This window comes from Magallana gigas, chromosome 2, assembly GCF_963853765.1.
Source record: "Magallana gigas chromosome 2, xbMagGiga1.1, whole genome shotgun sequence".
In the NCBI taxonomy this organism is placed as follows: Eukaryota; Metazoa; Mollusca; class Bivalvia; order Ostreida; family Ostreidae; genus Magallana; species Magallana gigas.
Window position 1 is genome coordinate 20,193,970 of NC_088854.1, and position 23,991 is coordinate 20,217,960.

The 23,991-nt window shown below is 39.3% G+C and overlaps 15 protein-coding genes across 15 annotated transcripts; 3 read left to right on the forward strand and 12 right to left on the reverse strand.

The window, feature by feature from the left end:
- Nucleotides 1-481: 481 nt before the first annotated feature.
- LOC105320417 (uncharacterized) lies at nt 482-8,783 on the reverse strand. Its single transcript, XM_066077625.1, has 2 exons — nt 8,129-8,783; nt 482-1,293 (listed from the first exon to the last, which is right to left on the reverse strand). The coding sequence occupies exons 1-2, from the start codon at nt 8,721-8,723 to the stop codon at nt 575-577; spliced, it is 1,314 nt and encodes a 437-aa protein (XP_065933697.1). The 5' UTR covers nt 8,724-8,783; the 3' UTR covers nt 482-574.
- On the reverse strand, nt 2,583-3,173 carry LOC105320418 (histone H2A). The gene has a single exon (XM_011418348.4). The coding sequence runs from the start codon at nt 3,020-3,022 to the stop codon at nt 2,642-2,644; it is 381 nt and encodes a 126-aa protein (XP_011416650.1). The 5' UTR covers nt 3,023-3,173; the 3' UTR covers nt 2,583-2,641.
- Nucleotides 3,255-4,060, forward strand: LOC105320424 (histone H2B-like). Its single transcript, XM_011418353.4, has one exon. It carries the CDS (start codon nt 3,290-3,292, stop codon nt 3,659-3,661), a length of 372 nt encoding a protein of 123 aa, XP_011416655.2. The 5' UTR covers nt 3,255-3,289; the 3' UTR covers nt 3,662-4,060.
- LOC105320429 (histone H4) lies at nt 4,269-4,960 on the reverse strand. The gene has a single exon (XM_034446815.2). The coding sequence runs from the start codon at nt 4,895-4,897 to the stop codon at nt 4,586-4,588; it is 312 nt and encodes a 103-aa protein (XP_034302706.2). The 5' UTR covers nt 4,898-4,960; the 3' UTR covers nt 4,269-4,585.
- On the reverse strand, nt 5,606-6,454 carry LOC136272816 (histone H3). The gene has a single exon (XM_066075486.1). It carries the CDS (start codon nt 6,375-6,377, stop codon nt 5,967-5,969), a length of 411 nt encoding a protein of 136 aa, XP_065931558.1. The 5' UTR covers nt 6,378-6,454; the 3' UTR covers nt 5,606-5,966.
- A 1,357-nt stretch (nt 8,784-10,140) lies between the features above and the next one.
- LOC136272818 (histone H2A-like) lies at nt 10,141-10,602 on the reverse strand. The gene has a single exon (XM_066075489.1). The coding sequence runs from the start codon at nt 10,578-10,580 to the stop codon at nt 10,200-10,202; it is 381 nt and encodes a 126-aa protein (XP_065931561.1). The 5' UTR covers nt 10,581-10,602; the 3' UTR covers nt 10,141-10,199.
- A 129-nt stretch (nt 10,603-10,731) lies between these two features.
- Nucleotides 10,732-11,679, forward strand: LOC105320411 (histone H2B). Its single transcript, XM_066075491.1, has one exon. It carries the CDS (start codon nt 10,848-10,850, stop codon nt 11,217-11,219), a length of 372 nt encoding a protein of 123 aa, XP_065931563.1. The 5' UTR covers nt 10,732-10,847; the 3' UTR covers nt 11,220-11,679.
- Nucleotides 11,680-11,826: 147 nt separating this feature from the next.
- Nucleotides 11,827-12,518, reverse strand: LOC136272819 (histone H4). Its single transcript, XM_066075492.1, has one exon. The coding sequence runs from the start codon at nt 12,453-12,455 to the stop codon at nt 12,144-12,146; it is 312 nt and encodes a 103-aa protein (XP_065931564.1). The 5' UTR covers nt 12,456-12,518; the 3' UTR covers nt 11,827-12,143.
- A 645-nt stretch (nt 12,519-13,163) lies between these two features.
- LOC136272822 (histone H3) lies at nt 13,164-14,012 on the reverse strand. Its single transcript, XM_066075501.1, has one exon. The coding sequence runs from the start codon at nt 13,933-13,935 to the stop codon at nt 13,525-13,527; it is 411 nt and encodes a 136-aa protein (XP_065931573.1). The 5' UTR covers nt 13,936-14,012; the 3' UTR covers nt 13,164-13,524.
- A 1,573-nt stretch (nt 14,013-15,585) lies between these two features.
- On the reverse strand, nt 15,586-16,337 carry LOC136272820 (histone H1-delta-like). The gene has a single exon (XM_066075499.1). The coding sequence runs from the start codon at nt 16,277-16,279 to the stop codon at nt 15,680-15,682; it is 600 nt and encodes a 199-aa protein (XP_065931571.1). The 5' UTR covers nt 16,280-16,337; the 3' UTR covers nt 15,586-15,679.
- Nucleotides 16,338-17,696: 1,359 nt separating this feature from the next.
- LOC136272824 (histone H2A) lies at nt 17,697-18,287 on the reverse strand. The gene has a single exon (XM_066075503.1). It carries the CDS (start codon nt 18,134-18,136, stop codon nt 17,756-17,758), a length of 381 nt encoding a protein of 126 aa, XP_065931575.1. The 5' UTR covers nt 18,137-18,287; the 3' UTR covers nt 17,697-17,755.
- Nucleotides 18,288-18,368: 81 nt separating this feature from the next.
- On the forward strand, nt 18,369-19,174 carry LOC136272826 (histone H2B-like). The gene has a single exon (XM_066075505.1). It carries the CDS (start codon nt 18,404-18,406, stop codon nt 18,773-18,775), a length of 372 nt encoding a protein of 123 aa, XP_065931577.1. The 5' UTR covers nt 18,369-18,403; the 3' UTR covers nt 18,776-19,174.
- A 208-nt stretch (nt 19,175-19,382) lies between these two features.
- Nucleotides 19,383-20,066, reverse strand: LOC136272828 (histone H4). Its single transcript, XM_066075507.1, has one exon. It carries the CDS (start codon nt 20,009-20,011, stop codon nt 19,700-19,702), a length of 312 nt encoding a protein of 103 aa, XP_065931579.1. The 5' UTR covers nt 20,012-20,066; the 3' UTR covers nt 19,383-19,699.
- An 853-nt stretch (nt 20,067-20,919) lies between these two features.
- LOC136272823 (histone H3) lies at nt 20,920-21,571 on the reverse strand. Its single transcript, XM_066075502.1, has one exon. The coding sequence runs from the start codon at nt 21,491-21,493 to the stop codon at nt 21,083-21,085; it is 411 nt and encodes a 136-aa protein (XP_065931574.1). The 5' UTR covers nt 21,494-21,571; the 3' UTR covers nt 20,920-21,082.
- Nucleotides 21,572-23,142: 1,571 nt separating this feature from the next.
- LOC136272821 (histone H1-delta-like) lies at nt 23,143-23,893 on the reverse strand. The gene has a single exon (XM_066075500.1). The coding sequence runs from the start codon at nt 23,833-23,835 to the stop codon at nt 23,236-23,238; it is 600 nt and encodes a 199-aa protein (XP_065931572.1). The 5' UTR covers nt 23,836-23,893; the 3' UTR covers nt 23,143-23,235.
- Nucleotides 23,894-23,991: the final 98 nt, after the last annotated feature.

Sequence of the window (23,991 nt, forward strand, 5' to 3'; positions counted from 1 at the left end):
TTTTTTTTTAGTGTATTCACTAAACAGACCTCAATCAATATCATGCAGTTAGTTGCAGGAGCAAAATAAAAAACAAAAAACACATTCATAGCTACGTTTGGTGTTTGTTTTTTCCCTCATCTCACCCCCCACCCATAATTTTTCTTTCAAATCTTCATTACTACTCCTGTAAATTTTACTACTCGACTATTCATACTCTGGTCTGTAGCCGTGAACATTATGAAAAAAAGCATGCACCTTGCATTACAAACCCTTGCCATGTTACTCATTTACAATTTGCTTATATCTCCTTTTTAATATCTTATTTGTGAGTTTGTGTTGTTAATGCCCCCCCCCCCTTCCCCCTTCTGAACCATACCATAGTCAGATATGAATTAATAATATGTAATAACACATTATCACAGAAAAACTAGAAGGGGCTTAATGTACCTGTATAAAGTGTATATGAATTCATTGTACTTGCATGTTTCTTTGCAACTTGCATTTGTAATTAAGACATCTTTTCGAAAAATATTGGTAGCCCTGAAAAGGGCTTTTGTTGAAGGTTTGCAATCTGCAATGATGCTATGATTGCTTATTTTTTAGCTGCTGTCTTCTTGGGAGTCTTGGCTTTCTTTGGCTTGGCTGCTGCTGCTTTTTTCGGAGTCTTGGCCTTCTTTGGCTTGGCTGCTGCCTTCTTAGGGGATTTGGCTGCCGTCTTCTTCTTGGGTGTCTTAACTTTCTTAGGTCCAGCTGCTTTCTTGGGGGACTTCTTCTTCTTCTCAGCAGTCTTTTTCTCCCCTGCCGCCTTCCTGGGCTTAACAGCTGTGGCCTTCTTTGGTTTGGCTGCCTTGGGTTTGGTGACTTTCTTCGCCTTTGGTTTTTTCTCTGTCTTTGGCTTGTCTCCTAACTTGAAAGAGCCAGTGGCGCCTGTTCCTTTGGCTTGTTTCAGAGCGCCTTTCTTCACTCCGTTCTTGAGTGCCATTTTAAGGTGGACATTAATGGGGTTGACGTCGTTTCCCACTTTAAAGTTGGCCATTATGTACTTCAGAATGGCCTGTCTGGAAGATCCACCACGCTCTTTCAGGGATTCCAAGGCGGCCCTGATCATATCAACGTACTTGGGGTGTGCTGCAGGTACCTTAGGCTTAGTAACCTTCTTCTTGACTGGGGTTGTGGTTGCTGTGTCTGCCATGGCTTCGGACGAAACGAAAACGCTGTACAATTCACTGCGAACTAATACGAGGAAATAGTGAAGTCTCACGCTCTCGCTGCTTTTGTTTACAGCGGGCGCGGACGTCCTCGAAAACATCCCTTAAAATCGAAGCGCATATGCATAGTAGAATCGATGTGTGTTTTGATGCCGATGTTTACATCCTTGCTGCGCCGTTTAATGAGTACCGATTGCAGCTATTTTATGAAAATCACATTGTGTGGATATATCCCTACCATATCATCTGCATATTTTACGTAAATTCTCCGCTAAAGGAACTCAAATGAAAGGAAAACGTAGGACAGAGTAGCAAATTCCAACTCCAAATGCCGATAAAGTCACGCAATGTCTTTAAAATTGATAATTATTCACAGAAAATTACATTTTTTTAACGTCCAACATACAGACATAAGTGTATTTTATATCGTCTATTGTGTAGAAGGCCCATACATATCTTCTTTTAAGTGAAATTCACACCAGGTCCATACACCCAGAAACACACGATACACAGAACAAGAGCAAGAGAGAATTATAAATTTTTTAAGTTGTCAGAAAGAAAAACAAATAAATATAATAAAAAAAGAAAGAAAAAGTCGTCACTTTAATAATAATATCAAAATATTCAGTGGCAAAAGTCATAGGATTTTTTGAAAAATAAAGAAAATTGAATTACATTATCTACTTTACGCGAAGTGCGATGTACAGTATAGTACGTGCAAGAAAACGGCGTTATGTTAACAAATGCACATACAGTCAAAAAGCATATCAACATAAATATAGATATACTAAGGTAGTAGTTGATCATGAATTGGGAAAAAAACGGGTGATGAATGACGTGAATAAATAATTAGTTCATTTGTGCAATCATGATAACATTGCCAAAACTGCAGTTTTCACGTGTGCACATCTTACTTAGACCTTAATTTGTAATGCGCAGACCATGCATACGTAGGTGAATGTACATTCACCGTTTTGATATCAATTCAAATAGAAAAAGAATAATAATAAAATAACGCACAAATGATCTCCCCCATGAAACACTGTATAAAATCAGAATCGGATGTCGCAATTGTTCAAGTACATATCATTCTAACATTATGCGTGCATTTATATCACTAGTTTAACCAATGAGCATGATCGAGATTTGAGCTCAAATTTTAATTTTTTCACACACTAATGTATTTTTGAGGGGTAACTGATATAAATTAAATTTGTGTTTAGCATTTGAGAGCGTTGGAACAACATCAAATTGGATATTAATTGAACATGAATAGAAATTTATGTAATAGGTTGACGGTGTGTGGCAATGCATTCAATAAACGTGTAATGGGTATCTGCATTGTATATGTGTGCTTAATTACATGCTATAGAGACATCTTTTCGAAAAATATGGGTGGCCGTGAAAACGGCCGTTTGGTACAGACAAGTCAAGTCGACAGGGCTGACTTTTTACTTGGCGGCTGGCTTCTGGGTCTTCTTGGGGAGGAGCACGGCCTGGATGTTGGGCAAAACACCACCCTGTGCGATGGTCACACCGGACAGAAGTTTGTTCAACTCCTCGTCGTTGCGGATAGCAAGCTGCAGATGACGGGGGATGATTCTGGTTTTCTTGTTGTCACGGGCTGCGTTGCCTGCCAACTCCAACACTTCAGCGGCCAAGTACTCAAGGACAGCGGCCAGATACACTGGGGCACCGGCTCCCACTCTCTCGGCGTAGTTGCCCTTCCTCAGCAGACGGTGGATACGACCAACGGGAAACTGTAGTCCGGCACGGGAAGATCGGCTCTTTGCCTTTCCCTTCACTTTGCCTCCTTTACCACGTCCTGACATTTTAGATTGGTGTGTGGGTTGGGCGCTGACAAAATTAAATCAACGAATAACACGCCATGCGCTGCGCCACTCTATTTAAACACTTCCACGGATTGAGATGATCCACCAATCACAGCGCTCGTTTTAAACGCACCTCGGGCGTCCTGACCAATATGATGTTTACAAAGACGTCCGCAATTTACCTGTACGCTTCAATCCGCCTCGTGTTATATATAAATCTACCGAGAGCAATGCGCCATTCATTGTCTCAGTCTTCACACTGTAAACATGCCACCCAAAGTTGGATCTAAAGGTTCTAAGAAAGCTGCCACCAAGGCTAAGGCCCAGAGAACTGGGGACAAGAAGAAGCGCAGGAAGAGGAGGGAATCCTACGCTATCTACATCTACAAAGTCTTGAAACAGGTGCACCCAGACACTGGAGTTTCCAGCAAGGCCATGAGCATCATGAATTCTTTCGTCAATGACATCTTCGAGAGAATTGCCGCTGAGGCCTCCCGTCTGGCCCACTACAACAAACGCTCAACCATCACCAGCAGAGAAATCCAGACTGCAGTCCGCCTTCTCCTGCCAGGTGAATTGGCCAAGCATGCTGTCTCTGAAGGTACCAAAGCTGTCACCAAGTACACCAGCAGCAAGTAAACTGCAGGGATAGTTGACATAACCAAACGGCCCTTTTCAGGGCCACACAATTTTTTCGAAAAGCTACCATCATTACAATACGCAGTTACTGGTACATTTAATTTGTGTTCAACAGTCATGATTGTTTCAAGACTATACATTCACTATCAAAATGAGTATCCATCTTCACAGAAACTGAAATTACAACAGGCTGTCACATCTAAGAATAAAAAAGTTCTGTCTCTATTACTGTACACCAATTACTTATTGATCTTCATTATTCAATATTATCGTACAATTTAATATATCAAAACAGTGCAATCTACAATATGGTCATAAAATAATGAGCTAAACATTATCAGTGTCTGCTTTTCAATCATGATTAAAGTCAATTTCACTGCCCTATCTTTTAATAGTTTTAATCCTTTTCACCATAGCAATTTAATATCATTTCAACATGTAAGATAATAAAAATACAATTCTGCAGTTTTCAATTAAAATTTCTGATTTCAATTACTTATTCTGTCATGTTTTAGACACGTACAAGAGAAATCAATGAGGGTTGGAGGATCAAATGACATGAATATATTTCTTTACATTATCATTTAATCAATGCGCAATAACTGACCTATTTAAAATTAAACAATAGTCATTTTCTGACATGTGAAATGTGGCTTACTTTAATATCATTCTTTGATTAGGCTAAGTGTAAAAGTGATTGTTCATAACTCATGTGACTTCCAACCACTCTTATTTCGAGTGCATGTGGCAGGGGAAATGAATGCTAACTCATTACTAATGACAGGTAAAAGTGTAGTATGTCTCACAGAGTGTGTAGGTGTATTTCACAGCATTTGTGATAGAGGCATCTTTTCTAAAAGTTTGGTGGCCGTTAAAACGGCCGTTTGTTTGTTGTCAGTGCTGCAAGCACACAGGAGTGGCAGTTTAACCGCCGAATCCGTAGAGGGTACGTCCCTGTCTCTTCAGAGCGTAGACAACGTCCATGGCTGTGACGGTCTTTCTCTTGGCATGCTCTGTGTATGTGACTGCATCACGGATGACGTTCTCGAGGAAGACTTTCAAGACACCACGGGTTTCCTCGTAGATGAGTCCAGAGATACGTTTAACTCCACCTCTACGTGCAAGACGACGGATGGCAGGCTTGGTGATACCCTGGATGTTGTCTCGAAGAACTTTCCTGTGACGCTTGGCGCCCCCCTTTCCAAGACCTTTTCCTCCTTTACCACGACCAGACATGTTTACGTTCAGTGAAGATGTACTGAGATGAACTTTGTTTCGCGATACCAAATTATATGTAGCTTCAATTTACGACCCGTGAGAAGCCACCATACCTTGAAAAGTTCGGCAGCACAAACTAGGCGATTAGTAAAGTCAACGCTGATTGGCTAAGGTATAAACCCGCCTCGGGCCTTATCTGTTTTACATGGAATCCACATACACACATCTTACATATTTAACGTGTCGCTTTTCTTATCATAGTTTATACTTAATTTATATCATTAACTGTTACGAAATATTAAATATATATACATGTTTATATAAGTGTACTGCACACCTGTACAATTCATCGAAAAGAATTAAATTGGTAATAAATGAATGTGCAGTGTGTAAAAAAAAAAAAAAAAAACCAAAACAAACCAAAACAAAAAAAAGACAAAAAGAAAAAAAACCTGATAAACAGAATGTATCAAATGGTATGAGGCAAAAGATATGGTTAGAGCCAGTAGCTAAAATCTAAGAGACATTAACTGATTTCACTAAATTAATGTAATTTATTCAAAAGACACAATATGATTCCTGTATTCCTTCTCCATAAAGGAACATACTCCTATTTTAATAATAATTAGCAGATTGACCTTTAGGAACATCATGACTATGTTATAAATCCATAATATAAGAATGATAATGGTATTTACATTTTTGTTATAATTAAAGATATCTTCTTCTTTCTTTTTTTTAATGTACACATTTGTGTTAGCTTGAGTTTTGCTCGCAGTGGGACAGTTACCATTTATAGCAATAGTTTTGACAGTTTGTGATATATCAATTCACTGTTTCTCATGTTGTCCATTTGTTAAGAAAGTTTCCGCTGAAATATACCTGTATTGCTGTATTTATTTTATTCATGGGATATATATGTGTGCGTGTGTTTATGCGAGCCATCTTACATATATTTATTATAGATGAATGCACGCTTATTCAATAATTAGAGTATCAATTGTATGTAATGTGAAGGCATCTTTTCTAAAGGTTTTGGTGGCCGTGAAAACGGCCGTTTTGAGTTTGTCAAGAGACAAAAGAGAATCTAAGCTCTCTCGCCACGGATACGTCTGGCAAGCTGGATATCTTTGGGCATGATGGTGACTCTCTTGGCGTGGATAGCGCACAAGTTGGTGTCCTCAAAGAGTCCGACAAGGTAGGCTTCGCTGGCTTCCTGGAGAGCCATGACGGCTGAACTCTGGAAACGCAGGTCGGTCTTGAAGTCCTGAGCAATCTCACGGACCAGACGCTGGAATGGCAGTTTCCTGATCAGCAGCTCTGTGCTTTTCTGGTATCTCCTGATCTCACGAAGAGCGACGGTTCCTGGCCTGTATCTGTGGGGTTTCTTGACGCCACCAGTTGCTGGAGCGCTCTTACGGGCTGCCTTGGTGGCCAGTTGTTTACGTGGAGCTTTACCTCCAGTAGATTTTCTTGCGGTCTGCTTGGTACGTGCCATCTTCGACGAGTGTCAAATGAATGAATGAGCCAGACGGTCCTCTGTATACACTTTATACCGAGTCGACGATTACCTGTCTGCTCTTCGATATCACAGCACCCCCACTAACGACAATCGCCATTGGTGATCTTGACCGAGAGAGGTGGTCAGCGATTAGTCGATAATAACCCGTTCCGATTGGCCAGGTGAAAAAATCATTTCGATCCGGCTTTTGCACAGAATTTGTGTACTCCGAAAAATATCGTCCGTGTACTTAGTGGAACAAAACTTTTATTCCAATTATAACTAAAACTTATTTGATTTACATAAAGTATTAAACACCATCTATATTCTACAGGATGTAATTGATACTTTAAAAAAAGCAAAAACAAACTGATCAATTAAATAACAACCCATTAGAATATTGCACAACTTACATTCACTCAATATTTTAACCTATTGATTCTCTGGCATTAAAATGGGAATAGTATATGCTGAATGATCATCTGATATCTCAATTCAATTACAATAAACCCAGCATCATAACCCCCCCCCTCCCCCCTCCCCTAATAAATAAATAAGTAAATAAAGATATAGATTTATCAAAGAGAAACATAAAAGATCTATAGTTCAGAAGATCTACGTCATATGCATTTATATGTTTTATCATTCATGATTTAGCTAAGTAACAAAAGAACTTACTTTTATAGTTTGATTTGCACAGAAATATCCGGGCATGTAAGTCCAAAACACTAGTTGTAATTGTAAATACAGACACAATGAGAGCCACTTGATTCTGGAAAGAGAGGGGAAAAAAATCTCAGGAAGACTGTATGTTTCAAAGTTCATCATGCAAACTATAAGGTGTAGCTATCCTGTTCAGTGTCAAAGAAAGAAGAAAGAAAGAAAGAATAATGTAACCAGAGTAGAATCATAATAAAATAATGTTAAAAAAAATGCATGTTTGTGTTCTCTCTCTCTCTCTCTCTCTCTCTCTCTCTCTCTCTCTCTCTCTCTCTCTCTCTCTCCGTATGTTTCCTTTCAATCAGAATTCAGCATCACTAATCTTATGATAATGTGTATCAACCCACTTTCTAGTTAGTCTACAACATATATGAATGATGTACATTATTTGTTGTACTCATATCGCTTAAGCCTTATAAATGTTGGATTTGAATAATGTAAATGCATGTATTTTTTTTTAGTGTATTCACTAAACAGACCTCAATCAATATCATGCAGTTAGTTGCAGGAGCAAAATAAAAAACAAAAAACACATTCATAGCTACGTTTGGTGTTTGTTTTTTCCCTCATCTCACCCCCCACCCATAATTTTTCTTTCAAATCTTCATTACTACTCCTGTAAATTTTACTACTCGACTATTCATACTCTGGTCTGTAGCCGTGAACATTATGAAAAAAAGCATGCACCTTGCATTACAAACCCTTGCCATGTTACTCATTTACAATTTGCTTATATCTCCTTTTTAATATCTTATTTGTGAGTTTGTGTTGTTAATGCCCCCCCCCCTTCCCCCTTCTGAACCATACCATAGTCAGATATGAATTAATAATATGTAATAACACATTATCACAGAAAAACTAGAAGGGGCTTAATGTACCTGTATAAAGTGTATATGAATTCATTGTACTTGCATGTTTCTTTGCAACTTGCATTTGTAATTAAGACATCTTTTCGAAAAATATTGGTAGCCCTGAAAAGGGCTTTTGTTGAAGGTTTGCAATCTGCAATGATGCTATGATTGCTTATTTTTTAGCTGCTGTCTTCTTGGGAGTCTTGGCTTTCTTTGGCTTGGCTGCTGCTGCTTTTTTCGGAGTCTTGGCCTTCTTTGGCTTGGCTGCTGCCTTCTTAGGGGATTTGGCTGCCGTCTTCTTCTTGGGTGTCTTAACTTTCTTAGGTCCAGCTGCTTTCTTGGGGGACTTCTTCTTCTTCTCAGCAGTCTTTTTCTCCCCTGCCGCCTTCCTGGGCTTAACAGCTGTGGCCTTCTTTGGTTTGGCTGCCTTGGGTTTGGTGACTTTCTTCGCCTTTGGTTTTTTCTCTGTCTTTGGCTTGTCTCCTAACTTGAAAGAGCCAGTGGCGCCTGTTCCTTTGGCTTGTTTCAGAGCGCCTTTCTTCACTCCGTTCTTGAGTGCCATTTTAAGGTGGACATTAATGGGGTTGACGTCGTTTCCCACTTTAAAGTTGGCCATTATGTACTTCAGAATGGCCTGTCTGGAAGATCCACCACGCTCTTTCAGGGATTCCAAGGCGGCCCTGATCATATCAACGTACTTGGGGTGTGCTGCAGGTACCTTAGGCTTAGTAACCTTCTTCTTGACTGGGGTTGTGGTTGCTGTGTCTGCCATGGCTTCGGACGAAACGAAAACGCTGTACAATTCACTGCGAACTAATACGAGGAAATAGTGAAGTCTCACGCTCTCGCTGCTTTTGTTTACAGCGGGCGCGGACGTCCTCGAAAACATCCCTTAAAATCGAAGCGCATATGCATAGTAGAATCGATGTGTGTTTTGATGCCGATGTTTACATCCTTGCTGCGCCGTTTAATGAGTACCGATTGCAGCTATTTTATGAAAATCACATTGTGTGGATATATCCCTACCATATCATCTGCATATTTTACGTAAATTCTCCGCTAAAGGAACTCAAATGAAAGGAAAACGTAGGACAGAGTAGCAAATTCCAACTCCAAATGCCGATAAAGTCACGCAATGTCTTTAAAATTGATAATTATTCACAGAAAATTACATTTTTTTAACGTCCAACATACAGACATAAGTGTATTTTATATCGTCTATTGTGTAGAAGGCCCATACATATCTTCTTTTAAGTGAAATTCACACCAGGTCCATACACCCAGAAACACACGATACACAGAACAAGAGCAAGAGAGAATTATAAATTTTTTAAGTTGTCAGAAAGAAAAACAAATAAATATAATAAAAAAAGAAAGAAAAAGTCGTCACTTTAATAATAATATCAAAATATTCAGTGGCAAAAGTCATAGGATTTTTTGAAAAATAAAGAAAATTGAATTACATTATCTACTTTACGCGAAGTGCGATGTACAGTATAGTACGTGCAAGAAAACGGCGTTATGTTAACAAATGCACATACAGTCAAAAAGCATATCAACATAAATATAGATATACTAAGGTAGTAGTTGATCATGAATTGGGAAAAAAACGGGTGATGAATGACGTGAATAAATAATTAGTTCATTTGTGCAATCATGATAACATTGCCAAAACTGCAGTTTTCACGTGTGCACATCTTACTTAGACCTTAATTTGTAATGCGCAGACCATGCATACGTAGGTGAATGTACATTCACCGTTTTGATATCAATTCAAATAGAAAAAGAATAATAATAATAATAATAAAATAACGCACAAATGATCTCCCCCATGAAACACTGTATAAAATCAGAATCGGATGTCGCAATTGTTCAAGTACATATCATTCTAACATTATGCGTGCATTTATATCACTAGTTTAACCAATGAGCATGATCGAGATTTGAGCTCAAATTTTAATTTTTTCACACACTAATGTATTTTTGAGGGGTAACTGATATAAATTAAATTTGTGTTTAGCATTTGAGAGCGTTGGAACAACATCAAATTGGATATTAATTGAACATGAATAGAAATTTATGTAATAGGTTGACGGTGTGTGGCAATGCATTCAATAAACGTGTAATGGGTATCTGCATTGTATATGTGTGCTTAATTACATGCTATAGAGACATCTTTTCGAAAAATATGGGTGGCCGTGAAAACGGCCGTTTGGTACAGACAAGTCAAGTCGACAGGGCTGACTTTTTACTTGGCGGCTGGCTTCTGGGTCTTCTTGGGGAGGAGCACGGCCTGGATGTTGGGCAAAACACCACCCTGTGCGATGGTCACACCGGACAGAAGTTTGTTCAACTCCTCGTCGTTGCGGATAGCAAGCTGCAGATGACGGGGGATGATTCTGGTTTTCTTGTTGTCACGGGCTGCGTTGCCTGCCAACTCCAACACTTCAGCGGCCAAGTACTCAAGGACAGCGGCCAGATACACTGGGGCACCGGCTCCCACTCTCTCGGCGTAGTTGCCCTTCCTCAGCAGACGGTGGATACGACCAACGGGAAACTGTAGTCCGGCACGGGAAGATCGGCTCTTTGCCTTTCCCTTCACTTTGCCTCCTTTACCACGTCCTGCCATTTTAGATTGGTGTGTGGGTTGGGCGCTGACAAAATTAAATCAACGAATAACACGCCATGCGCTGCGCCACTCTATTTAAACACTTCCACGGATTGAGATGATCCACCAATCACAGCGCTCGTTTTAAACGCACCTCGGGCGTCCTGACCAATATGATGTTTACAAAGACGTCCGCAATTTACCTGTACGCTTCAATCCGCCTCGTGTTATATATAAATCTACCGAGAGCAATGCGCCATTCATTGTCTCAGTCTTCACACTGTAAACATGCCACCCAAAGTTGGATCTAAAGGTTCTAAGAAAGCTGCCACCAAGGCTAAGGCCCAGAGAACTGGGGACAAGAAGAAGCGCAGGAAGAGGAGGGAATCCTACGCTATCTACATCTACAAAGTCTTGAAACAGGTGCACCCAGACACTGGAGTTTCCAGCAAGGCCATGAGCATCATGAATTCTTTCGTCAATGACATCTTCGAGAGAATTGCCGCTGAGGCCTCCCGTCTGGCCCACTACAACAAACGCTCAACCATCACCAGCAGAGAAATCCAGACTGCAGTCCGCCTTCTCCTGCCAGGTGAATTGGCCAAGCATGCTGTCTCTGAAGGTACCAAAGCTGTCACCAAGTACACCAGCAGCAAGTAAACTGCAGGGATAGTTGACATAACCAAACGGCCCTTTTCAGGGCCACACAATTTTTTCGAAAAGCTACCATCATTACAATACGCAGTTACTGGTACATTTAATTTGTGTTCAACAGTCATGATTGTTTCAAGACTATACATTCACTATCAAAATGAGTATCCATCTTCACAGAAACTGAAATTACAACAGGCTGTCACATCTAAGAATAAAAAAGTTCTGTCTCTATTACTGTACACCAATTACTTATTGATCTTCATTATTCAATATTATCGTACAATTTAATATATCAAAACAGTGCAATCTACAATATGGTCATAAAATAATGAGCTAAACATTATCAGTGTCTGCTTTTCAATCATGATTAAAGTCAATTTCACTGCCCTATCTTTTAATAGTTTTAATCCTTTTCACCATAGCAATTTAATATCATTTCAACATGTAAGATAATAAAAATACAATTCTGCAGTTTTCAATTAAAATTTCTGATTTCAATTACGTATTCTGTCATGTTTTAGACACGTACAAGAGAAATCAATGAGGGTTGGAGGATCAAATGACATGAATATATTTCTTTACATTATCATTTAATCAATGCGCAATAACTGACCTATTTAAAATTAAACAATAGTCATTTTCTGACATGTGAAATGTGGCTTACTTTAATATCATTCTTTGATTAGGCTAAGTGTAAAAGTGATTGTTCATAACTCATGTGACTTCCAACCACTCTTATTTCGAGTGCATGTGGCAGGGGAAATGAATGCTAACTCATTACTAATGACAGGTAAAAGTGTAGTATGTCTCACAGAGTGTGTAGGTGTATTTCACAGCATTTGTGATAGAGGCATCTTTTCTAAAAGTTTGGTGGCCGTTAAAACGGCCGTTTGTTTGTTGTCAGTGCTGCAAGCACACAGGAGTGGCAGTTTAACCGCCGAATCCGTAGAGGGTACGTCCCTGTCTCTTCAGAGCGTAGACAACGTCCATGGCTGTGACGGTCTTTCTCTTGGCATGCTCTGTGTATGTGACTGCATCACGGATGACGTTCTCGAGGAAGACTTTCAAGACACCACGGGTTTCCTCGTAGATGAGTCCAGAGATACGTTTAACTCCACCTCTACGTGCAAGACGACGGATGGCAGGCTTGGTGATACCCTGGATGTTGTCTCGAAGAACTTTCCTGTGACGCTTGGCGCCCCCCTTTCCAAGACCTTTTCCTCCTTTACCACGACCAGACATGTTTACGTTCAGTGAAGATGTACTGAGATGAACTTTGTTTCGCGATACCAAATTATATGTAGCTTCAATTTACGACCCGTGAGAAGCCACCATACCTTGAAAAGTTCGGCAGCACAAACTAGGCGATTAGTAAAGTCAACGCTGATTGGCTAAGGTATAAACCCGCCTCGGGCCTTATCTGTTTTACATGGAATCCACATACACACATCTTACATATTTAACGTGTCGCTTTTCTTATCATAGTTTATACTTAATTTATATCATTAACTGTTACGAAATATTAAATATATATACATGTTTATATAAGTGTACTGCACACCTGTACAATTCATCGAAAAGAATTAAATTGGTAATAAATGAATGTGCAGTGTGTAAAAAAAAAAAAAAAAAACCAAAACAAACCAAAACAAAAAAAAGACAAAAAGAAAAAAAACCTGATAAACAGGATGTATCAAATGGTATGAGGCAAAAGATATGGTTAGAGCCAGTAGCTAAAATCTAAGAGACATTAACTGATTTCACTAAATTAATGTAATTTATTCAAAAGACACAATATGATTCCTGTATTCCTTCTCCATAAAGGAACATACTCCTATTTTAATAATAATTAGCAGATTGACCTTTAGGAACATCATGACTATGTTATAAATCCATAATATAAGAATGATAATGGTATTTACATTTTTGTTATAATTAAAGATATCTTCTTCTTTCTTTTTTTTAATGTACACATTTGTGTTAGCTTGAGTTTTGCTCGCAGTGGGACAGTTACCATTTATAGCAATAGTTTTGACAGTTTGTGATATATCAATTCACTGTTTCTCATGTTGTCCATTTGTTAAGAAAGTTTCCGCTGAAATATACCTGTATTGCTGTATTTATTTTATTCATGGGATATATATGTGTGCGTGTGTTTATGCGAGCCATCTTACATATATTTATTATAGATGAATGCACGCTTATTCAATAATTAGAGTATCAATTGTATGTAATGTGAAGGCATCTTTTCTAAAGGTTTTGGTGGCCGTGAAAACGGCCGTTTTGAGTTTGTCAAGAGACAAAAGAGAATCTAAGCTCTCTCGCCACGGATACGTCTGGCAAGCTGGATATCTTTGGGCATGATGGTGACTCTCTTGGCGTGGATAGCGCACAAGTTGGTGTCCTCAAAGAGTCCGACAAGGTAGGCTTCGCTGGCTTCCTGGAGAGCCATGACGGCTGAACTCTGGAAACGCAGGTCGGTCTTGAAGTCCTGAGCAATCTCACGGACCAGACGCTGGAATGGCAGTTTCCTGATCAGCAGCTCTGTGCTTTTCTGGTATCTCCTGATCTCACGAAGAGCGACGGTTCCTGGCCTGTATCTGTGGGGTTTCTTGACGCCACCAGTTGCTGGAGCGCTCTTACGGGCTGCCTTGGTGGCCAGTTGTTTACGTGGAGCTTTACCTCCAGTAGATTTTCTTGCGGTCTGCTTGGTACGTGCCATCTTCGACGAGTGTCAAATGAATGAATGAGCCAGACGGTCCTCTGTATACACTTTATACCGAGTCGACGATTACCTGTCTGCTCTTCGATATCACAGCACCCCCACTAACGACAATCGCCATTGGTGATCTTGACCGAGAGAGGTGGTCAGCGATTAGTCGATAATAACCCGTTCCGATTGGCCAGGTGAAAAAATCATTTCGATCCGGCTTTTGCACAGAATTTGTGTACTCCGAAAAATATCGTCCGTGTACTTAGTGGAACAAAACTTTTATTCCAATTATAACTAAAACTTATTTGATTTACATAAAGTATTAAACACCATCTATATTCTACAGGATGTAATTGATACTTTAAAAAAAGCAAAAACAAACTGATCAATTAAATAACAACCCATTAGAATATTGCACAACTTACATTCACTCAATATTTTAACCTATTGATTCTCTGGCATTAAAATGGGAATAGTATATGCTGAATGATCATCTGATATCTCAATTCAATTACAATAAACCCAGCATCATAACCCCCCCCCCTCCCCCCTCCCCTAATAAATAAATAAGTAAATAAAGATATAGATTTATCAAAGAGAAACATAAAAGATCTATAGTTCAGAAGATCTACGTCATATGCATTTATATGTTTTATCATTCATGATTTAGCTAAGTAACAAAAGAACTTACTTTTATAGTTTGATTTGCACAGAAATATCCGGGCATGTAAGTCCAAAACACTAGTTGTAATTGTAAATACAGACACAATGAGAGCCACTTGATTCTGGAAAGAGAGGGGAAAAAAATCTCAGGAAGACTGTATGTTTCAAAGTTCATCATGCAAACTATAAGGTGTAGCTATCCTGTTCAGTGTCAAAGAAAGAAGAAAGAAAGAAAGAATAATGTAACCAGAGTAGAATCATAATAAAATAATGTTAAAAAAAATGCATGTTTGTGTTCTCTCTCTCTCTCTCTCTCTCTCTCTCTCTCTCTCTCTCTCTCTCTCTCTCTCTCCGTATGTTTCCTTTCAATCAGAATTCAGCATCACTAATCTTATGATAATGTGTATCAACCCACTTTCTAGTTAGTCTACAACATATATGAATGATGTACATTATTTGTTGTACTCATATCGCTTAAGCCTTATAAATGTTGGATTTGAATAATGTAAATGCATGTATTTTTTTTTAGTGTATTCACTAAACAGACCTCAATCAATATCATGCAGTTAGTTGCAGGAGCAAAATAAAAAACAAAAAACACATTCATAGCTACGTTTGGTGTTTGTTTTTTCCCTCATCTCACCCCCCACCCATAATTTTTCTTTCAAATCTTCATTACTACTCCTGTAAATTTTACTACTCGACTATTCATACTCTGGTCTGTAGCCGTGAACATTATGAAAAAAAGCATGCACCTTGCATTACAAACCCTTGCCATGTTACTCATTTACAATTTGCTTATATCTCCTTTTTAATATCTTATTTGTGAGTTTGTGTTGTTAATGCCCCCCCCCTTCCCCCTTCTGAACCATACCATAGTCAGATATGAATTAATAATATGTAATAACACATTATCACAGAAAAACTAGAAGGGGCTTAATGTACCTGTATAAAGTGTATATGAATTCATTGTACTTGCATGTTTCTTTGCAACTTGCATTTGTAATTAAGACATCTTTTCGAAAAATATTGGTAGCCCTGAAAAGGGCTTTTGTTGAAGGTTTGCAATCTGCAATGATGCTATGATTGCTTATTTTTTAGCTGCTGTCTTCTTGGGAGTCTTGGCTTTCTTTGGCTTGGCTGCTGCTGCTTTTTTCGGAGTCTTGGCCTTCTTTGGCTTGGCTGCTGCCTTCTTAGGGGATTTGGCTGCCGTCTTCTTCTTGGGTGTCTTAACTTTCTTAGGTCCAGCTGCTTTCTTGGGGGACTTCTTCTTCTTCTCAGCAGTCTTTTTCTCCCCTGCCGCCTTCCTGGGCTTAACAGCTGTGGCCTTCTTTGGTTTGGCTGCCTTGGGTTTGGTGACTTTCTTCGCCTTTGGTTTTTTCTCTGTCTTTGGCTTGTCTCCTAACTTGAAAGAGCCAGTGGCGCCTGTTCCTTTGGCTTGTTTCAGAGCGCCTTTCTTCACTCCGTTCTTGAGTGCCATTTTAAGGTGGACATTAATGGGGTTGACGTCGTTTCCCACTTTAAAGTTGGCCATTATGTACTTCAGAATGGCCTGTCTGGAAGATCCACCACGCTCTTTCAGGGATTCCAAGGCGGCCCTGATCATATCAACGTACTTGGGGTGTGCTGCAGGTACCTTAGGCTTAGTAACCTTCTTCTTGACTGGGGTTGTGGTTGCTGTGTCTGCCATGGCTTCGGACGAAACGAAAACGCTGTACAATTCACTGCGAACTAATACGAGGAAATAGTGAAGTCTCACGCTCTCGCTGCTTTTGTTTACAGCGGGCGCGGACGTCCTCGAAAACATCCCTTAAAATCGAAGCGCATATGCATAGTAGAATCGATGTGTGTTTTGATGCCGATGTTTACATCCTTGCTGCGCCGTTTAATGAGTACCGATTGCAGCTATTTTATGAAAATCACATTGTGTGGATATATCCCTACCATATCATCTGCATATTTTACGTAAATTCTCCGCTAAAGGAACTCAAATGAAAGGAAAACGTAGGACAGAGTAGCAAATTCCAACTCCAAATGCCGATAAAGTCACGCAATGTCTTTAAAATTGATAATTATTCACAGAAAATTACATTTTTTTAACGTCCAACATACAGACATAAGTGTATTTTATATCGTCTATTGTGTAGAAGGCCCATACATATCTTCTTTTAAGTGAAATTCACACCAGGTCCATACACCCAGAAACACACGATACACAGAACAAGAGCAAGAGAGAATTATAAATTTTTTAAGTTGTCAGAAAGAAAAACAAATAAATATAATAAAAAAAGAAAGAAAAAGTCGTCACTTTAATAATAATATCAAAATATTCAGTGGCAAAAGTCATAGGATTTTTTGAAAAATAAAGAAAATTGAATTACATTATCTACTTTACGCGAAGTGCGATGTACAGTATAGTACGTGCAAGAAAACGGCGTTATGTTAACAAATGCACATACAGTCAAAAAGCATATCAACATAAATATAGATATACTAAGGTAGTAGTTGATCATGAATTGGGAAAAAAACGGGTGATGAATGACGTGAATAAATAATTAGTTCATTTGTGCAATCATGATAACATTGCCAAAACTGCAGTTTTCACGTGTGCACATCTTACTTAGACCTTAATTTGTAATGCGCAGACCATGCATACGTAGGTGAATGTACATTCACCGTTTTGATATCAATTCAAATAGAAAAAGAATAATAATAATAATAATAAAATAACGCACAAATGATCTCCCCCATGAAACACTGTATAAAATCAGAATCGGATGTCGCAATTGTTCAAGTACATATCATTCTAACATTATGCGTGCATTTATATCACTAGTTTAACCAATGAGCATGATCGAGATTTGAGCTCAAATTTTAATTTTTTCACACACTAATGTATTTTTGAGGGGTAACTGATATAAATTAAATTTGTGTTTAGCATTTGAGAGCGTTGGAACAACATCAAATTGGATATTAATTGAACATGAATAGAAATTTATGTAATAGGTTGACGGTGTGTGGCAATGCATTCAATAAACGTGTAATGGGTATCTGCATTGTATATGTGTGCTTAATTACATGCTATAGAGACATCTTTTCGAAAAATATGGGTGGCCGTGAAAACGGCCGTTTGGTACAGACAAGTCAAGTCGACAGGGCTGACTTTTTACTTGGCGGCTGGCTTCTGGGTCTTCTTGGGGAGGAGCACGGCCTGGATGTTGGGCAAAACACCACCCTGTGCGATGGTCACACCGGACAGAAGTTTGTTCAACTCCTCGTCGTTGCGGATAGCAAGCTGCAGATGACGGGGGATGATTCTGGTTTTCTTGTTGTCACGGGCTGCGTTGCCTGCCAACTCCAACACTTCAGCGGCCAAGTACTCAAGGACAGCGGCCAGATACACTGGGGCACCGGCTCCCACTCTCTCGGCGTAGTTGCCCTTCCTCAGCAGACGGTGGATACGACCAACGGGAAACTGTAGTCCGGCACGGGAAGATCGGCTCTTTGCCTTTCCCTTCACTTTGCCTCCTTTACCACGTCCTGACATTTTAGATTGGTGTGTGGGTTGGGCGCTGACAAAATTAAATCAACGAATAACACGCCATGCGCTGCGCCACTCTATTTAAACACTTCCACGGATTGAGATGATCCACCAATCACAGCGCTCGTTTTAAACGCACCTCGGGCGTCCTGACCAATATGATGTTTACAAAGACGTCCGCAATTTACCTGTACGCTTCAATCCGCCTCGTGTTATATATAAATCTACCGAGAGCAATGCGCCATTCATTGTCTCAGTCTTCACACTGTAAACATGCCACCCAAAGTTGGATCTAAAGGTTCTAAGAAAGCTGCCACCAAGGCTAAGGCCCAGAGAACTGGGGACAAGAAGAAGCGCAGGAAGAGGAGGGAATCCTACGCTATCTACATCTACAAAGTCTTGAAACAGGTGCACCCAGACACTGGAGTTTCCAGCAAGGCCATGAGCATCATGAATTCTTTCGTCAATGACATCTTCGAGAGAATTGCCGCTGAGGCCTCCCGTCTGGCCCACTACAACAAACGCTCAACCATCACCAGCAGAGAAATCCAGACTGCAGTCCGCCTTCTCCTGCCAGGTGAATTGGCCAAGCATGCTGTCTCTGAAGGTACCAAAGCTGTCACCAAGTACACCAGCAGCAAGTAAACTGCAGGGATAGTTGACATAACCAAACGGCCCTTTTCAGGGCCACACAATTTTTTCGAAAAGCTACCATCATTACAATACGCAGTTACTGGTACATTTAATTTGTGTTCAACAGTCATGATTGTTTCAAGACTATACATTCACTATCAAAATGAGTATCCATCTTCACAGAAACTGAAATTACAACAGGCTGTCACATCTAAGAATAAAAAAGTTCTGTCTCTATTACTGTACACCAATTACTTATTGATCTTCATTATTCAATATTATCGTACAATTTAATATATCAAAACAGTGCAATCTACAATATGGTCATAAAATAATGAGCTAAACATTATCAGTGTCTGCTTTTCAATCATGATTAAAGTCAATTTCACTGCCCTATCTTTTAATAGTTTTAATCCTTTTCACCATAGCAATTTAATATCATTTCAACATGTAAGATAATAAAAATACAATTCTGCAGTTTTCAATTAAAATTTCTGATTTCAATTACGTATTCTGTCACGTTTTAGACACGTACAAGAGAAATCAATGAGGGTTGGAGGATCAAATGACATGAATATATTTCTTTACATTATCATTTAATCAATGCGCAATAACTGACCTATTTAAAATTAAACAATAGTCATTTTCTGACATGTGAAATGTGGCTTACTTTAATATCATTCTTTGATTAGGCTAAGTGTAAAAGTGATTGTTCATAACTCATGTGACTTCCAACCACTCTTATTTCGAGTGCATGTGGCAGGGGAAATGAATGCTAACTCATTACTAATGACAGGTAAAAGTGTAGTATGTCTCACAGAGTGTGTAGGTGTATTTCACAGCATTTGTGATAGAGGCATCTTTTCTAAAAGTTTGGTGGCCGTTAAAACGGCCGTTTGTTTGTTGTCAGTGCTGCAAGCACACAGGAGTGGCAGTTTAACCGCCGAATCCGTAGAGGGTACGTCCCTGTCTCTTCAGAGCGTAGACAACGTCCATGGCTGTGACGGTCTTTCTCTTGGCATGCTCTGTGTATGTGACTGCATCACGGATGACGTTCTCGAGGAAGACTTTCAAGACACCACGGGTTTCCTCGTAGATGAGTCCAGAGATACGTTTAACTCCACCTCTACGTGCAAGACGACGGATGGCAGGCTTGGTGATACCCTGGATGTTGTCTCGAAGAACTTTCCTGTGACGCTTGGCGCCCCCCTTTCCAAGACCTTTTCCTCCTTTACCACGACCAGACATGTTTACGTTCAGTGAAGATGTACTGAGATGAACTTTGTTTCGCGATACCAAATTATATGTAGCTTCAATTTACGACCCGTGAGAAGCCACCATACCTTGAAAAGTTCGGCAGCACAAACAAGGCGATTAGTAAAGTCAACGCTGATTGGCTAAGGTATAAACCCGCCTCGGGCCTTATCTGTTTTACATGGAATCCACATACACACATCTTACATATTTAACGTGTCGCTTTTCTTATCATAGTTTATACTTAATTTATATCATTAACTGTTACGAAATATTAAATATATATACATGTTTATATAAGTGTACTGCACACCTGTACAATTCATCGAAAAGAATTAAATTGGTAATAAATGAATGTGCAGTGTGTAAAAAAAAAAAAAAAAAACCAAAACAAACCAAAACAAAAAAAAGACAAAAAGAAAAAAAACCTGATAAACAGGATGTATCAAATGGTATGAGGCAAAAGATATGGTTAGAGCCAGTAGCTAAAATCTAAGAGACATTAACTGATTTCACTAAATTAATGTAATTTATTCAAAAGACACAATATGATTCCTGTATTCCTTCTCCATAAAGGAACATACTCCTATTTTAATAATAATTAGCAGATTGACCTTTAGGAACATCATGACTATGTTATAAATCCATAATATAAGAATGATAATGGTATTTACATTTTTGTTATAATTAAAGATATCTTCTTCTTTCTTTTTTTTAATGTACACATTTGTGTTAGCTTGAGTTTTGCTCGCAGTGGGACAGTTACCATTTATAGCAATAGTTTTGACAGTTTGTGATATATCAATTCACTGTTTCTCATGTTGTCCATTTGTTAAGAAAGTTTCCGCTGAAATATACCTGTATTGCTGTATTTATTTTATTCATGGGATATATATGTGTGTGTGTGTGTTTATGCGAGCCATCTTACATATATTTATTATAGATGAATGCACGCTTATTCAATAATTAGAGTATCAATTGTATGTAATGTGAAGGCATCTTTTCTAAAGGTTTTGGTGGCCGTGAAAACGGCCGTTTTGAGTTTGTCAAGAGACAAAAGAGAATCTAAGCTCTCTCGCCACGGATACGTCTGGCAAGCTGGATATCTTTGGGCATGATGGTGACTCTCTTGGCGTGGATAGCGCACAAGTTGGTGTCCTCAAAGAGTCCGACAAGGTAGGCTTCGCTGGCTTCCTGGAGAGCCATGACGGCTGAACTCTGGAAACGCAGGTCGGTCTTGAAGTCCTGAGCAATCTCACGGACCAGACGCTGGAATGGCAGTTTCCTGATCAGCAGCTCTGTGCTTTTCTGGTATCTCCTGATCTCACGAAGAGCGACGGTTCCTGGCCTGTATCTGTGGGGTTTCTTGACGCCACCAGTTGCTGGAGCGCTCTTACGGGCTGCCTTGGTGGCCAGTTGTTTACGTGGAGCTTTACCTCCAGTAGATTTTCTTGCGGTCTGCTTGGTACGTGCCATCTTCGACGAGTGTCAAATGAATGAATGAGCCAGACGGTCCTCTGTATACACTTTATACCGAGTCGACGATTACCTGTCTGCTCTTCGATATCACAGCACCCCCACTAACGACAATCGCCATTGGTGATCTTGACCGAGAGAGGTGGTCAGCGATTAGTCGATAATAACCCGTTCCGATTGGCCAGGTGAAAAAATCATTTCGATCCGGCTTTTGCACAGAATTTGTGTACTCCGAAAAATATCGTCCGTGTACTTAGTGGAACAAAACTTTTATTCCAATTATAACTAAAACTTATTTGATTTACATAAAGTATTAAACACCATCTATATTCTACAGGATGTAATTGATACTTTAAAAAAAGCAAAAACAAACTGATCAATTAAATAACAACCCATTAGAATATTGCACAACTTACATTCACTCAATATTTTAACCTATTGATTCTCTGGCATTAAAATGGGAATAGTATATGCTGAATGATCATCTGATATCTCAATTCAATTACAATAAACCCAGCATCATAACCCCCCCCCTCCCCCCTCCCCTAATAAATAAATAAGTAAATAAAGATATAGATTTATCAAAGAGAAACATAAAAGATCTATAGTTCAGAAGATCTACGTCATATGCATTTATATGTTTTATCATTCATGATTTAGCTAAGTAACAAAAGAACTTACTTTTATAGTTTGATTTGCACAGAAATATCCGGGCATGTAAGTCCAAAACACTAGTTGTAATTGTAAATACAGACACAATGAGAGCCACTTGATTCTGGAAAGAGAGGGGAAAAAAATCTCAGGAAGACTGTATGTTTCAAAGTTCATCATGCAAACTATAAGGTGTAGCTATCCTGTTCAGTGTCAAAGAAAGAAGAAAGAAAGAAAGAATAATGTAACCAGAGTAGAATCATAATAAAATAATGTTAAAAAAAATGCATGTTTGTGTTCTCTCTCTCTCTCTCTCTCTCTCTCTCTCTCTCTCTCTCTCTCTCTCTCTCCGTATGTTTCCTTTCAATCAGAATTCAGCATCACTAATCTTATGATAATGTGTATCAACCCACTTTCTAGTTAGTCTACAACATATATGAATGATGTACATTATTTGTTGTACTCATATCGCTTAAGCCTTATAAATGTTGGATTTGAATAATGTAAATGCATGTATTTTTTTTTAGTGTATTCACTAAACAGACCTCAATCAATATCATGCAGTTAGTTGCAGGAGCAAAATAAAAAACAAAAAACACATTCATAGCTACGTTTGGTGTTTGTTTTTTCCCTCATCTCACCCCCCACCCATAATTTTTCTTTCAAATCTTCATTACTACTCCTGTAAATTTTACTACTCGACTATTCATACTCTGGTCTGTAGCCGTGAACATTATGAAAAAAAGCATGCACCTTGCATTACAAACCCTTGCCATGTTACTCATTTACAATTTGCTTATATCTCCTTTTTAATATCTTATTTGTGAGTTTGTGTTGTTAATGCCCCCCCCCCCCTTCCCCCTTCTGAACCATACCATAGTCAGATATGAATTAATAATATGTAATAACACATTATCACAGAAAAACTAGAAGGGGCTTAATGTACCTGTATAAAGTGTATATGAATTCATTGTACTTGCATGTTTCTTTGCAACTTGCATTTGTAATTAAGACATCTTTTCGAAAAATATTGGTAGCCCTGAAAAGGGCTTTTGTTGAAGGTTTGCAATCTGCAATGATGCTATGATTGCTTATTTTTTAGCTGCTGTCTTCTTGGGAGTCTTGGCTTTCTTTGGCTTGGCTGCTGCTGCTTTTTTCGGAGTCTTGGCCTTCTTTGGCTTGGCTGCTGCCTTCTTAGGGGATTTGGCTGCCGTCTTCTTCTTGGGTGTCTTAACTTTCTTAGGTCCAGCTGCTTTCTTGGGGGACTTCTTCTTCTTCTCAGCAGTCTTTTTCTCCCCTGCCGCCTTCCTGGGCTTAACAGCTGTGGCCTTCTTTGGTTTGGCTGCCTTGGGTTTGGTGACTTTCTTCGCCTTTGGTTTTTTCTCTGTCTTTGGCTTGTCTCCTAACTTGAAAGAGCCAGTGGCGCCTGTTCCTTTGGCTTGTTTCAGAGCGCCTTTCTTCACTCCGTTCTTGAGTGCCATTTTAAGGTGGACATTAATGGGGTTGACGTCGTTTCCCACTTTAAAGTTGGCCATTATGTACTTCAGAATGGCCTGTCTGGAAGATCCACCACGCTCTTTCAGGGATTCCAAGGCGGCCCTGATCATATCAACGTACTTGGGGTGTGCTGCAGGTACCTTAGGCTTAGTAACCTTCTTCTTGACTGGGGTTGTGGTTGCTGTGTCTGCCATGGCTTCGGACGAAACGAAAACGCTGTACAATTCACTGCGAACTAATACGAGGAAATAGTGAAGTCTCACGCTCTCGCTGCTTTTGTTTACAGCGGGCGCGGACGTCCTCGAAAACATCCCTTAAAATCGAAGCGCATATGCATAGTAGAATCGATG